At 38.4% G+C, this 15481-nt stretch overlaps 1 protein-coding gene and 1 pseudogene across 1 annotated transcript; both read left to right on the top strand.

Annotated features, from left to right (window-relative positions):
* Positions 1-671: 671 nt before the first annotated feature.
* LOC129890583 (histone H3.2-like) lies at positions 672-1026 on the top strand. Its single transcript, XM_055966111.1, has one exon. It carries the CDS (start codon positions 703-705, stop codon positions 1024-1026), a length of 324 nt encoding a protein of 107 aa, XP_055822086.1. The 5' UTR covers positions 672-702.
* Positions 1027-3376: 2350 nt separating this feature from the next.
* On the top strand, positions 3377-4227 carry LOC129888310 (UDP-glycosyltransferase 74F2-like; annotated as a pseudogene).
* Positions 4228-15481: the final 11254 nt, after the last annotated feature.

Genomic DNA, 15481 nt, shown 5'->3' with positions numbered 1-15481 from the left:
ACTCTCCTAACCTCCACCACCTGATCCCTTAAATCACTGTCTATTAAAATGCCTACCCCATTCCTATACTTTGATTTACCAGAAAACCAAAGCTTATACCCGTCTATCTCCTTAGCTTTAGAATCTACCCATTTTGTCTCCTGGACACAGGCTATATTAATCTTTCTCTTCTTTAGAATCTTAACCAGTTCTATGGATTTACTCGTTAATGTCCCAATGTTCCAATAACCTATTCTCAGTCTAGATGCTCCTTTAACCCACTTACCCCTCCTTACCCTCATCTCCGTCCATGAGCGAGAACATGACCCTAGTCTACCATCACTATCCAAAGCCACAAAAATGCGTATGAACTAATAAATTATTCGGGGGTCTAAAGTCGGCAAAATGTAACGACAAGTATATGAACAAAGAATAGATATATAAAGAAATAAAAACCGGAGGTACCAAATCCAGTAGAAATGAACCTGGTTGTCGCAGAAAAATACTGCTCACGTCGGAGTACTATTCATGTCGGCGTACGAAGTTGAGTTACAGCGGTTGTAGTGGTTGTTCGTCACCGGGAATCCAAATCTGTACACCTGGAAAAAAAGGCTTCGCCGAAAAAATTAGAGCTTCGCCGGAATTTGATATTTAGATCTAGATCTATAATGATCTTGAGTTTTGGGTCTAAATCCTAAATCCTTTGAAAACCCAAAATTTTCAATGGCTCGTACAAAGCAAACTGCTCGTAAATCAACTGGAGGCAAAGCTCCAAGGAAGCAATTGGCAACAAAAGCTGCCAGGAAATCTGCTCCAGCTACTGGGGGAGTGAAGAAGCCACACAGATTCAGGCCAAGTACTGTGGCGCTCAGAGAAATCCGAAAGTATCAGAAATCGACTGAACTCCTCATTCGAAAGTTTCTGTTCCAACGTTTGGTTCATGAGATTGCTCAGGATTTCAAGACCGATCTTCATTTCCAGCGAGTTTTTCCTTTCGACTTAAATTTGTTAGGCTCTTTAAAATTAAGGTTTCTTGATTTTTCTTAAAAATTAAGTGGCGACTCTCTTTTTTAAAATTAATTTTTTCTCTAAAAGTTTAAATTAATTTTAAACCATCTTTTTCCGACATAACAGAAATGGCGACTCCGCTGGAGATTTAATTAGGTTCTAACCATTAGATTTGTTTGACTTATTTGACTAACTATTTAAGAATGTAATAATTAGTAATTTATTTTTTTATTTGCATTTTATATGTTTAAATTTTGAATATTAAATTGTCATTGCATGCATAACATATTTTCCGTCACTTGGCCTTTTATTTTGTTACCTAAATGACGGTTATGCGGGTCGAAGCCGTTGAATCCAAAATATTCCTAAGGGGTACCCTAGCAAAATGAGTTGGCCACTAGATGGTCAACGGTCGCTAACTTCCTTCAGCTTGAGTTGTCCGCTTGGGTCACCGGTACACTTCAAAATATTGTCCACTCGTAGTCAACCTAGCGTAGAGCGAAGCCAAATCCCTGGTTTAGCGCATTGTCCTAAGATGACCCAATACCCAAGGAGCATTGGCCCCATTAGAAAGACCACCTTGAGTCCAAAATGACCCTCGGCCTAAATGGATGATCATACCTATGTGTTTAAATTTGAAGGTTGTATATGTCGTTTGGCAAACCATTGTTCCTTGGGGCTGGGAGTTTATTTGAGTAGCTTAGTCTAGTCAAAGAAGAATCTTCACAAGCGGCTACTTCATCCAAAAGGTGTTGACTTTCGGAGATATAAAGAAGTCAAGAATGAAAGATTTTCCATGAAGCCTCAGTTTAGGATTGTACCCCTGCGTAGTACCAATTATTTGTATCCCATTTTCCTATTATGTATCCCTATTCAATTTAATCATAAAGCTTGTATAAATATGGTTTTTTGGGGCAATGAAATGTTTCAAATAACGTATACATCCTTCAAATCGTTAGGTCTACCCTTGGCACAAAAGGGTCACATACCTGTTTAGGATGCGCAATATTTGTTTATGTGTTATATAGCATTACTATTTGTGTGAATATGTTGCTTTGCTTGGAGACATTCCATCCCATCCTTTTTAAAATATTTTTTTAGAATCCTCTAAAGATACAAATATCAAGTCACTATCAAAGTCCGTCCAAACAATCTTTGAGTCTTGAATTTTCCAACAAAATTCGAATTTCATTCACAAAATTCTAAAATTTGACTCTCATCTGAGAAGAGGTGATATTTCTTTTGTTTTTTGGAAAGTGATTCAAGCTAGTCTAACTATGTAGGACCTGAATTCTCCTTTATGAGATACGTAGACAGCCTTTCAAGGCTTGGTCCTTGTCTTTGAAGTTTTTAGTTTTTCCTCATTCTTTCAAAGAAATTGAGAACTTCTTCTGCATCTAAGAAAAATAAGGGTACAAAAGTTAAAGCACAAGAAATTTGTGTTTCAACACAAGTCAACATTTCTCACACATTAATCCTATAATTAAAATAGGCTAATTTTTATCTGTTTAGTCTTTATTCACCCATGGATCAGTTTGTCTTCAAACAAAGCAACATTTATATGTTTAGTTCTTTGTGTGATATTTTGCATTAATTATTACAAACACAAACTAATACTTTGGCTTTTGAGTTATTCTTCTTTTTCAGAGAAAGACTGTTTTGTATCGGAAATCAAACTTGCTTACTTCTCAAAGATCAAGTGTTCAATAAAGTTAATTTTTTTTCCTTTGCATAGGCTGCTATCAAAGGACATCGAGCAATAAATAATTAGATCGCAATTTTGAGAAGCCAACACCTCCTTCCTAACTAAGAAGTTTTCTTTATACGTAGGAGATACCACGTTATTTCCAGAGAGGGAATCACAGCAATCCCAAATCAATTGCAATATTCAGCCACAAACTCTAACCCTAGTCTTTTCAATTATTTAATCTAAGAGAAACCATAGCCCTTTCTCTTATGGATCTTGCAGGAACAAAGAGTTAATGGAAAATAACGCTATGGCCTTGAATTTCCAACACATAGCCTGAAAGATAAATCGGGGGAGTCTTTGACTATGAAGTTTTACTCTCATATTTTGTTACTCATTGATTTATACCTATCAAATGAATTTTTTTAACATAAATATAAAGATTGAGTTAAAATTAACATGGCTTTTTATATACAAACTATATACACACACGTAATTTTAGGCCAAATACATAGACCTTCTAGACGAGTCTAGATATTTCACCTACCACTTAAAGTCAACTTGTGATCATTTGAACACCTTACCTATATTAAAATTAAAATGCCTCAGCCACATACCTAAAGTACACATGTAGAGTAAAAAAACTATAATATTTTATTAATAGAGTTAAGCTTATTTTTATTGATATATTTATTGCAGGTAGCAGACATAATGTCAAATATCAGCCCATTATCTACCACAGGACCAACGTTGCCATCTTTCTATATGGACAATAGAGTTGAATATTACATTGACTATGATCTCAATCTATTCCATGTGGATGCGTCTACATGTATCAATTGGCTAAACACTAAGCCAGAAGGATTTGTTGTTTGTACAGCTTTTGGTAGCATGTCCACTTTTGATGACAAACAAATGGAAGAAATTGTTGAGGGGTTAAAAGCAACTAATAGCTACTTCTTGTGGGTGGTTAAGATTTCTGAAGAATCGAAAATTCCCAAAATATTTATCGAGGAAAATTCTGAGAAAGGATTAGTAATAAATTAGAGTCCACAATTACAAGTCTTATCTAATAAGGCAATTGGTTGCTTTTTCTCACATGGTGGCTGGAATTCAATCATTGAAGCATTGGGTTTTGGAGTGCCAATGGTGGTAATGCCACAGTGGACTGATCAAACAACAAATGCAAAATTTGTACAAGATGTTTGGAGTGTAGGGGTGAGAGTTAAAGTTAAGGAGAAAGGTATTGTTGGAAGAGAAGAAATTAAGGAATGTGTAAGGACAATGTTAAAAGGAGAGAAAGGGAAAGAAATGAAGAAGAATGCACTAAAATGGAAGGATTTGGCTAAGGAAGTTGTTCAAGAAGGTGTAACATCTGATAGAAATGTTGAAGAATTTGTATTAAAATGCATTACACAATTTGATGCATTTCTTGTTTGGGTTAGAAAATAGGAATGGATAAATATAGGCCACATCTAAGTTCTAATTTCCATTTGTTTGATTTCCTCTTGTATGCGATTTCTCTATTCTCATCTACTAAATAAGTGGGAACCAAAAGGTTTTATTATCTAGTTATCTTTAAGTATATGGGAACGCCTATTACTCATCAAATTTAAGAGCCTCTGCCTCTATCCTAAAACCTTCATCTAGGTTTAAATTAAAGGGAAAAAATACTCTTTTACACATATTCTAATATCATATTTACTTGTATTCCCTATTATACCAAAAAATATCCAAAAAACCTCTTTTTCCTTTAACTCTCTCTCCCTCACTGATACATCACTCTTCCTCCCTAAATCCTCGCCTAAATTCGCTCCTCTTCATCAGTTTTTGAGATTTTGAATTTCTGAGTACATCTGTTACTCAATTTCAAGGTTCTAACTAAGGTATATTTAAGTTTTTCCTTATCTGGAATCTCACTTCATCCTCATTCAATCTGATTTCTCCTAAAATTTGTACCATTTGATTTCTTCTGTAAATCTTTAAAAAATCTTCTAAAATTGGTATCCTTTGCTTTCTTCTGTAAATCTTTTTATTTTTTTTTACTCATATCTTCAATAATACATATGAAATCCGTTCATGGTCTCACACAATTGAATAAAAATCAAAGCAATTCTTGTTTCACCTAATTTTGATTCATCTTGGAAAGGTTACGACGAGGTTACATCCAAACATCGTAACGATCCAGCAGTGATGGATAAGCTATGTGAAAAATTGAAGTCGAAAGCTCCAGTTAAACATGCACCCAAAGAACTAGACAACAATATTGAAGGGGTTACAACACGCCATAATCTCCAAAGGTATGGGTTCAATTAAGTTTTTTTTAATGCCGTTTTTATGAAGGTTTTATAATTTTGATACATATTATTTATGTATCAGATTCTCATGTATCAAGCATTAACGCTTCTGATACATAGTGTTTTTTAAGTGTCATTTTTCTGGAGATTTACTACTTCTGATACATCATGTTTAAGTGTCGGTTTCTATTGTATCAAGTTTTAATGATTCTAATACATCTACATTTATGTATCAAATTATAATTTATGAAGCCTTACTGCTTTTGATACATTTTCAGTATGTATCAGATTCTCATGTATCAAATATTTTAATGCGTGTGATACATCATATTTATGTATAAAGTTCAAGTTGTATTTAACCATTTTTCATGTCAATGTAGGGAATGAAGTACGTCATCAAGAAGATCCCGTCTCACCCCTTGATGTATCTTTTTTTTTAAGGGAACAGACCCTACACGAGGCTCCCACCTCTCGTGCACAATCAAGGGTTGAGCAGCACCCCCAAGCTTTAACATAAATAACCAAAATAAAAATACAAGGAGGGGGACATAAACCTTACCTCCGATCCTATGTTGGTTCATAAGTCAGCTAACCTATTAAGGTCAGCTAACTCATCCCCGATACAAAAGAGAGGCTAACTATAACTAGAAAGCAGTAAACCTATGAGAGGACTCCTCCCGGTACAAATCAACTAGGAAAGCATAAATGAGGGAGACTCTCCCCTTCCATGAGAAAAAAAAGAGTAACCTACATTATTCCTATTCAACTATGCTACGTATCAGACATAGCTAAATTGAAGAAGAAAAAAGTATATGAAACTTCTATCTTGCATGGGATGGGAAAATTATTTGCATCTTTGCCCTTTTTAGTCTTGTCATACCAAGTAAGTCCAAGGAAATATGCAACAACATCAGTATAAGGATGAGTATTTAAGGAGGATGAAAGGATAGGAAGTAAATGGAGCTATAGCAGCCAGTAGCCTTGGGGTTGTTGTTGAGGATCATGTAAGATAGAGTAGTTGTGTAGTGCAACTTGTATGTGATACCTCCCTGAGCCCTTGCTTGTGTGGTTGTTGTCTCCCTTTGTCTGAGACTTTGTGTACCTGCACAACCAAGCAACCAAAGAGCCAAACAAGTATGGGAGGTGTGATGGCTGTTGCAAACCTGCAGGCAGCTTCTTGATATAAGCAGCCAAGGAAGGTTGTTGCATTCCTGTAACCAGCTCCTTATTGCCTCTCCCAACAAGCAAATCTGGAAGTTGATGTATGAAGTAGTAATGACTTGTAGTTGCTCATTGAGTGCTGCAAATTGTTGGTACAGATGTTGGATGTTGATGGTTGCTGGTGCTCTGAGAACCCAAGCATTCTCAACTTTGACGTTGTAGCTGGGGTGCACAAAAGCTATTGCAGGTGTTGAGACCAGGAACCTAGTATTTAGTAGTGTTGCTGTGATGATGAGTTCCAAGTAAGCTAAGTAGTTGTCTCCCTTAATGTGAGGATCTATGGACTTCAGGTGTTGCAGTGAGGGAATTGGCTTGAGTGGAGAGCTGATGTGTTGGTGAAGTCCTAGCTTGTAAGGTTGCTGTCTCTATGTTGATGCCTTATATTTGCCAAGGTGCCCCATCAGGTGTTGTACTTACACAAAAACCATCAAAGAAAAACGAATAGCCAACCAGACAGAAAAACCAGGATGGGCCTTGTGTAGCAGTCTTGGAGTTTCTATTTGATTTGGTGATTGTATCTTTGATGTCCTCCATGTAGTTATTGTTAATGCATGTTGATGTATCACTCCAGCAACCTACAACAATACAATAAACAAACAAAAGCAAGAAAGAACTTGCACAAGCTAGTAAAAAGGAAAGGACCTCTAAAAGTGTTTTGGAGCCTGTTTTCTTTTTCAAGGTCGCTCGCTTAACGTCTCCAATTATCCGATTGAGCTGAAACTCCTTAAGACTTGCACAAACATTCTTTTCTTTTGTCCTGCAAGATTTTGAGGCATTTTGCACAGGTTGGAACTTCCAAATAGCAAAATGCTCCCTCTTTAGGCTTAAGATAGCTGACTTTTTCAAGGTCACTCGCCTAACGTCTCCAATTATCCATTTGAGATGAGACTTCTTGGGTCTTCCTCCTATAGTATTTGCTGCAGTCCTGCAAATTTTAGAGACCTTGGTGCAGGTCCACATGGTCCAAATCACCCTGCACATCATACCTTGCTGTATTTTGGTCATAGTCTGTTGCATGTCCTTGGGTATCTCCATGTTACTTCCATAGTAGAGGGGGTTAAGATGCTTGTTGTTGCAAGCTACTCCCAAGAGGAGACCCTTCCTTATGATCAGGATCAGCTCTTCAGAGTACCTGCACAAGATAGATAAACAAAAGAAGAAATCCCATTGTTGATTACTGTGCTGCATCTCTACAGCATTCTTATGTTGTTGTTGATGCATCTCTGTAATGTAGTTGTTGCTGCTGTAGCATCTACATATGATGTTGTTGATATGATGATGCAAGAACTTCAAACTCAGTTGCTGCAACTCCAACCCCAGGCTCAAAGTAGCATTAAACCTGCACAATGAGACACACAACAGAAAACAATAATAGAACCAGAGTTTCCTTTTTGATTGCTGTTGAATGGAGTTCCATGTGGTGGATGTTGTGTTGCTGGTTTGTATAGTTGTTTCTGTGGATTGTTGTATGCTGTTGTATTGCTGGTTGACATTTTCCATGTCTGCAACTACCTGCATAAACAAAAGGACAAGAGAAGAGAAGATAGCTACTCTATCCCTTATCTCTAGTGGTATGGTAATTATTCTAGGAAAGCAGTAAACTAGGGAGACTCTCCCTTTTACAATGGTCCTGGATATCATTATATATATCAGCTAGTATTAAAAAAGTGTGAATAAATATACTTGAATGGAAACTAACACTAGAGCATGATTAGTGATATCCCTCAAGGTGGTTGGTGGATCTTCTTCATCTTTGTTCTCCTAAAGCTAGCCATGCCAGCTTTGTCCATTTTGTAATATCCCTTGGTCTCTCTTGGAAGTTGTTGAAAACTGTAGTAGTGTTGTGTATGGTCCTTCATGTGGCTTTCTTTTGAGAGTGTATCTGCAGGGAAATTAGCTTTCCTAAAGATATGTCTATAGTGGAAGCTTTCCATCTTGCTAATCAATAACTGCAGCTTAGTGAGATAGGTGTGAATATTCCATGGTGGTTTTATCTCTTGTTTGAGCCACTTGATCAGTAGCTCAGAGTCTACTTCCAGGGCTACCCTATTGTGGCCATGTTGTAGACACCATTGAATACCAATAAGAGCTGCTTGTACTTCAGCTTAGTTATTAGAACCAAAGCCTAGTGGAGATGCAAAGGCATATATCAGCACTCCATTATGGTCCCTAAGAATTTCCCCTGCCCCTATATTTCTTGGATTGTTAAGGGCACTCCCATCTATGTTGAGCTTGATCATTGTAGGTTGTGGTTTAGTCCAACATACTTTGGTTATTCTCAACTCATGTTGGCTTTTTTCAACCATGGTAACCAAATCTGCCCACTTACTTGGCAAATCAATATATGGATACACAGTAGAGATAAGCATGTATAGATCTTTGGATATTGAGAATATTACTCTAGTAGCATTAGACTTCTTGCCTCCATACTTGCATGCACATCTATTCTTCCATAGATTCCAGCACACAAAAATAGGGATGGCTTGCATTACTAACTTATGAAGCTCATTGTTAGTTTTGATTAGCCACCACCTCATCAATAGGTTTTTTAGAGGAGTGTTGTTGTGTTATAGACCCCAGTACCCTGAGAAGTGCTTCCAAATATGTTGTGCAAAGTAGCCTGAAACAAGGATATGGTCTACATCATCAAGACCTGCTCTATAGCAGCAAGAGCATGCAGCAGGCTCCTGTCCAAAGGCCATAATTCTGTCATTTGTGGGTAGCTTAAGTCTGAAAGCTCTCCACAAAAGAAAAGAGACCTTGAAAGGAATGTTATTGTGCCATATGTTGTTGTTAGTGAGAGATCTTGTCTTTTTCTTTCTTACTAACTCCCAAGCTGATGCACAAGTGAAGTTGCCATGAGAGTTAGGCTTCTAGATGGCTTAATCCTGCATAGTTGGAATATAGCTGATGGGAGTGCTGAGAATTTTGCACACCAGTTGAGGGGGTGCATGTTTCCTTACTTTCTCTGCCTTCCATCCTCCATTCTCCATTAGATCAGAGACAGTAGTGTTATTCAATCTAGGGAGACTTTCATTGTGGTAAGCTAATGGACCTACCCCTAGCCAATCATCCCACCAAAAGCTGCTTGTTCCAGACTTGATTCTCCATTGTATATGAGGCTCAATATCTCTTTTATTGCTCATCATGTGCTTCCACATGAGGGACTGTCCTGTGTTCCACTTCTTTATGACTGGATGAGCCCTTTGGCAGTATTTTGCTTTAAGGAATTCCCCCCATAGTGTCTTCTTTGATCTGAAAGTCCACCATTGTTTATATTGGAAGAATAAGCACACATCCTCTAATTTTTTAACACCTATACCACCCTCCTCATAAGGATAACTGAGAGTATCCCAAGAGGCCCAGTGATATTTTCTTCTTTCAGTTTCCCATCCCCAAAAGAGGTCAGCAATTAGTCTTTTGATTTGATTCATGGTGGTCTTGGTAGGACTGATAGCTGACAGCAGGTGTATAGGAATGGATTGCAGCACTGATTTCACCAAGGTGACTCTACCTCCATAGCTTAATATTTTAGTCTGTCATCCCCTGATTCTGCTTAGAACCTTAGAAACCATACTAGAGAAATATATGATCCTTTGTCTTCCTATATATAGGGGACAGCCTAGGTAAGTGATTGGGCCATGAGTGCAATTGTATCATGTGATCATGCTGACCCTTTTCACCACATTAGAGGGAGTATTCAGTGGCATCATGGTTTGACTCTTATCTTTATTGATAAGTTGTCCTGAAATAGCTTCATACAGTTTAAGAGTTTTGGTAATCAATGTAAGTGAGAAGTTGGTGGTAGATGTGAAGATGATCACATCATCTGCAAAACTCAAGTGATTTACTTGAGGACCTCTTCTTTCCATCTGGAATCCTGTATATAAATAATGGTGATGAAGATTGTTGAGAAGTCTAGACAAAACTTCAGCTCCAATGATGAATAAATTAGGGGATAGAGGGTCTCCTTGCTTGAGTCCTCTTGTAGAGTGGAAGAAGTCATGCCTTGCACCATTAATAATGACTGAGTACCAATTATTTGACATAATCCTCCAAACCATATCAATCAACACTTCTCCAAACCCCATTTTCCTCATGACCATACAAATGAATGACCAAGAGACCCTATCATAGGCCTTGGCCATATCTAGCTTTATCACCACATTATCCCCGACCTTTGGTCTCTTAATATTGTGGATGATTTCTTGAGCTAACATTATGTTCTCAGAAATACTCCTACCTTTACCAAATCCAGATTAATTATCTGAGATTAGCTGAGGTAATATTGGAGCAATTCTGAGGCTTATCAACTTAGAAATGATCTTGTTAGTGAAGTTGATGAGAGAAATAGGCATGTATTCTGAGAGGCTGTTAGGATGCTCATTCTTAGGAAGTAGAGCTAAGCATTCATGAGAAATAAACTTGGGAATACCATGTCCATTGAAGAAATACTCGACTAATCTCAGTAGGTCTTCATAGATGATATCCCAACATGAATGAAAGAATTTCCCATTCATTCCATTTGGTCCAGCAGCTGATGTAGGGCTCATAGACAATACAACTTTCTTCAGCTCATCCATAGTAGGTAAGGATTGCAGACTCTCATTCTGCTCTTCTGTAACCATCTTTGGAATGCATTTAAGAACATCTTCCCTGATCAGTCTCTCTTCTCCACTGAATATTTTTTCAAAGTGTGTTGTGGTTGGTCTTGCAATATTGTCTTCACCTTGAATAGTATTGCCATGTTCATCACTAATCTGATGGATGAATAACTTTCTTCTTCTTCCTCTGATAATAGCATGAAAATAGCCGATATTGGCATCTCCATCTTTGAACCAATGAAGTTGAGTTTTCTGCTTTAAGATAGCCTTCTCCATCTTCAGATATCTGATGTACTGAGCATTGATCTGATGTAGCTTGGACCTGTTCTCTTCAGTATTGTCACTGATTATTTTTTCTTTAGCTTGTCTCACCTGCTCTTCATATTCTTTTACTGAAGTAAAGATGTCCCCAAACTCATTTCTTGACCACTTACTAAGAGTATTAGAAACTCTTTTCAGCTTTTGTTGGAAGGTTCTCATTGGATTTCCTTCCACAGGATTGTCCCAACATGCTTTTACAATGCTAAGGAAATTAACATTGTCTTTCCAGCAGTTTAGAAATTTAAAATACTTGATAACATTACCTTGTTTTGCCATGCTTAAAAGTAGTAGAGGACAGTGGTCAGATCCAGTGGAGACCAAGTGATTGACAGTTGTTACAGGCATGACTTCTAACCAAGATTCATTAACCATGGCCCTGTCAAGTCTTTTCCAAATCCTAGCATCTTTGTCTGTATTGTTGCACCAGGTGAACTTCTGCCCACAGAACCCCAGATCAGTGAGTCCACAAGCTTCTATCACACTAATAAACTCAAATCTCTTGGTCACATTGTATGGCTGGCCCCCCATCTTTTCTTCAACATCTGTAATAACATTGAAGTCTCCAATAGTGCACCAAGGCTTCTCCTTACTGGAGAATTGCAGCATCTTATCCCATAAGTCTCTTCTCATATAGTCCTTACATTTTGCATATACAAAGGTAATGAGGTAGCTATTAGGACAAGCCGCATGAGTAATGTCACAAGTCATTTGTTGTTCATCCTGGTCAACAATGTTGCATACAATGTCTTTGTTCCAAAATAACCAGATTTTGCTGTTGGAGTTAGACATAACATTATCCATACCTAGCTGAATTCTGTGGAATTCAATTTGGGATTTGTTGGAGAATGGTTCCAGCACTGCTATAATAGACAACTTATGGAGATCTTTCAACTTTTGTAGCCTATCAAGGGCCCCTTGAGTATTAATAATTCATGCATTCTAGCAAATTGTACTAATCATTAAGGTTTGTGAGCTTTGGACCTAGTGTTGATGTTACTGTTGAGAACAACCTTATCAGAACTGTTGATGATACTTTTCTTAGTCTTCTTCTTTGTTCGCTTACTTTTAGAGGGTGGATCATTCTCCTTCTTGTCTTGCTGACTTTCCCTCTACAATAAAGTTGTCACTGTGGATCTGAATGCCTCCAGTTGATCTTCTTGTTGTGCCTCTTTCCAATGGTCATAGTCTTCCTCATCTTCAGAATGAGTGACCCTATATTCATCAAAGAATCCCTTGGACTTAGCAACCTGTTGGACCTCATCCTCATACACCTTATCCCTGGATGGGCTGAAAGCCTTAATCAATTGTTCATTCACAGCATCCTCATCCTCATAGTCAGTCATTGGTTGATAATCACTATCTTCTTCATTCTCAGATACACACACTACATATTCATCAACCTCAATGTTGAGAGTATAGTTAGCCTTGGCTACATTAGTATGTGTTTCAGTATTGACACCTGTTGACTGGATGGGAGTTGTGAGAATGCAATGTGCTTGGAGGGTAGTGATATCCATTCCCACTTGATCATCATCAATTACAAATTGTTGGCAAGGCTGATGAGTTTGTTGCATAGTCATGCTGTGACAAAACTTAGGAACTCCCTCAGCATGATTTTTTTCATCAATTTTCTTCTTGATAGCATCCCTCCTTTTCTTACTTAACTTGTTACTCTTTGCAGTAGAGTACTTGGAACTGGTGCTAGCAAGTGACCCCAAGTCTTTAGCCATAGAGCCTTTAGGAGTTGGCAAAGTAGAATCCTGTGCAGTACCATTTCTTTTAGCATTTTCAGGTTGGGCTGGATCATTGATATTGTTGTGCTCAGTGGTTGCAGTGGCTCTAGAGTCACTCCTAGGGTCAGTGTTTTGGTTCTCATGCAAAACATTAGACAAATCCCTTCCCCTTATGGTTACCCCTTTATGCAGGTTAGAGTGTGCCTCCTTTTCACTTCCATCCTGCCCCCTAACAACTTCAGGATCAATAATAGCAACAGCATTAAAAATTGGGGGCATCCTGGGGATTGGGCTAGTAGAGTCAATACCTGAGTCCCTTGCAACATTGGTCCTTTGAGTAGTACTTGTTAAGATATTACTTGTTCATCCAATATGAGGGGAAGGGGTTTGTGGGAGAGATAAGTCAATACCTTGTCTCTCAGTTGTAGTACTTGCTTGCCTTACTGATGAACTCTTCACTATTGAGTTCCTTTGGTTGTTTGTATCTCCTACACCTTGGTTAGTGGGTTGATCTTGCATAACAAGATCAACATGAACATTGGAAGTAGGAGTAGGAGTAGCATTCTTACCTGGATCAGCATTGACTTGCTGCACTGGTACATACTTACCTTTGAGTAGTGCTCATGTGGTTCTGATGTCTTGGTGCTGCTGCACATTGGTAGGTCCTTTGTTCTGTTTTCTTCTTTGAGTTTGCCAACCATTGTCCTCCTTGCTAGTCATAGTGTTTTATGGCTGTTGTGGTACTTTGGTTGTTGAAGGATTGTTGTGCACCTGTAGGTTGGCAGGTGGTGGATAAACTTGTTCTCTTTTGTCTTTCTCATCATGGCTCTTGGTTTTCTTTTTATTTTCTGCTTCTTTCCTGTTCTTTTGTTCTTCATCTCTTTTTCTTATGTTGCAGACATGCACCATATGCCCCTGATGCTTGCAATACATGCAATATTCAGGGACATTCTCATATAGTAGTTCTTGCCATCTTCCAATAGTTGGATCTCTTTTGTCATAGCCAAGCCAGACATGATGAGGCCTCTCCTGGGTAAGGTTGATTTGAAATCTCACCTTGGCAGTACTTCCTCTTGTCTTTTGGATAGAGGCAGCATCCATAAAGAGGACTTTTCCAACAGGGGCCAATAGTGTAGTAACAAACTCCTTTACATAGCAATGCCATGGGAGTTCTGGCAGTACTACCCACACAGGAACTATAGGAGTTTCCTCCTCAGGCCTAAAGGTTGGTGTCCAAGTTTGTATCCTCATAACTTGCCCTTCAATGGTCATCCTTTGCCTGGTACACACAGTTGTGTAATCCATTTCATTGTCAAGGTCAATGCATACATGCCTTGCATTAAAATGGGCAATTTTAACACCTCCCACAAGCTGTGTTTGGAGGATGAAGCTTCTTCTTATGAGTTCCACCTTTGGCATGGTGTTACTAAATTTCCCAACAAGAGTATATTTGCATCTTTGAGCCAATTTAATCATGAAGTCATCATTGTCATATATCACAGCTGGTAACCCTTGTCTAGTAGTATAGATAGGAGTAGATAGTTCAAGAGGGGTGTCATTCTTAGCTTGGTTTAATCTAAGCTTAGACGCAAAGGTTTGGATCACAGTGTAGGGGGAAGGGTGAGGGACTTGTTCCTTTCTATTGGGGAATTGATTTCGCTGAGGATTTCTATTGTTGTTTTCAGGTTGTTGAGGTTGGGTACTAACAAGTTTAGGGACTTGATTGTTGGGGCTAGGCTTATCAAAGTTGGAGGATATTTTTGGGAAGGTACTTGGAGTACTTGTAGTTTTGTGAGTTTGGAGTATGTTGGTGGCCAGGGTCTCAGCATTAGAATTAGGCTTGGTAGTGTTATGCTCATTACCCTACATAAGATTGTTAGAAGCAGTACCAAGGAGTGTATTTACTCCATTGGATTTCAACAAATTAACATCAACATTCATAGAAGTAGAATTATGCCCAGCTGCACTATTCTTATTAGTATGATAATGATGCACATCAGCACTAGGCACCAAATTATTTTCCAAACCTTGCCCACGATTATTAGGAAGATCAATATGATTAGGAGATAGTTGAATGTCATTAGGAGAACACACATACTGACCCTGCATATTGAAATCAAGAGAAGGAGAGAACTTACCTTGTGCTCCTGTAATCGAACTAGTGCTGCAGATATGGTTCAAGTTTTTTGGCATTGGATCATTGCAAGTTATTTGATTATTGTGGGATTGACTACAATCATCAAGGTACTGATGGTGATCATTATCCAATGTAGGTTCCTCAATTCGAATACCACTATGACTGTGATAATCTCCTTCGGAAAAGTCTTGACGACTTTTTGAAGATAATTTGGGGTCAGTGGTTTGTGTAGTAAGCGTCACAACAGCCTTGGGAACATTTTGGCATTGGTGTCTCAGCATTTTGTTCACCAGAGCTCCGGCAGTCTCATCACGATTGTCGCCTTGACGACTTTTCAAATTTGAATCTTTTGGTAGTGATTCGAGACTAGCCATATAGCTAGGAAGCTTCTCTACACTGTCCCGCACCTTTTGGCGTTGGTCTTGGCTCAATTGGTTAACCAGAGGTCCAGCGACCTCTTCTCGTTCATTAGCCAAATGGATATTCGAAGCCTG

Source organism: Solanum dulcamara, chromosome 5 (assembly GCF_947179165.1).
Source record: "Solanum dulcamara chromosome 5, daSolDulc1.2, whole genome shotgun sequence".
NCBI lineage: Eukaryota > Viridiplantae > Streptophyta > Magnoliopsida > Solanales > Solanaceae > Solanum > Solanum dulcamara.
Note: the sequence above shows the minus strand (reverse complement) of the source record. Positions and strands in the feature narration are given on the sequence as shown.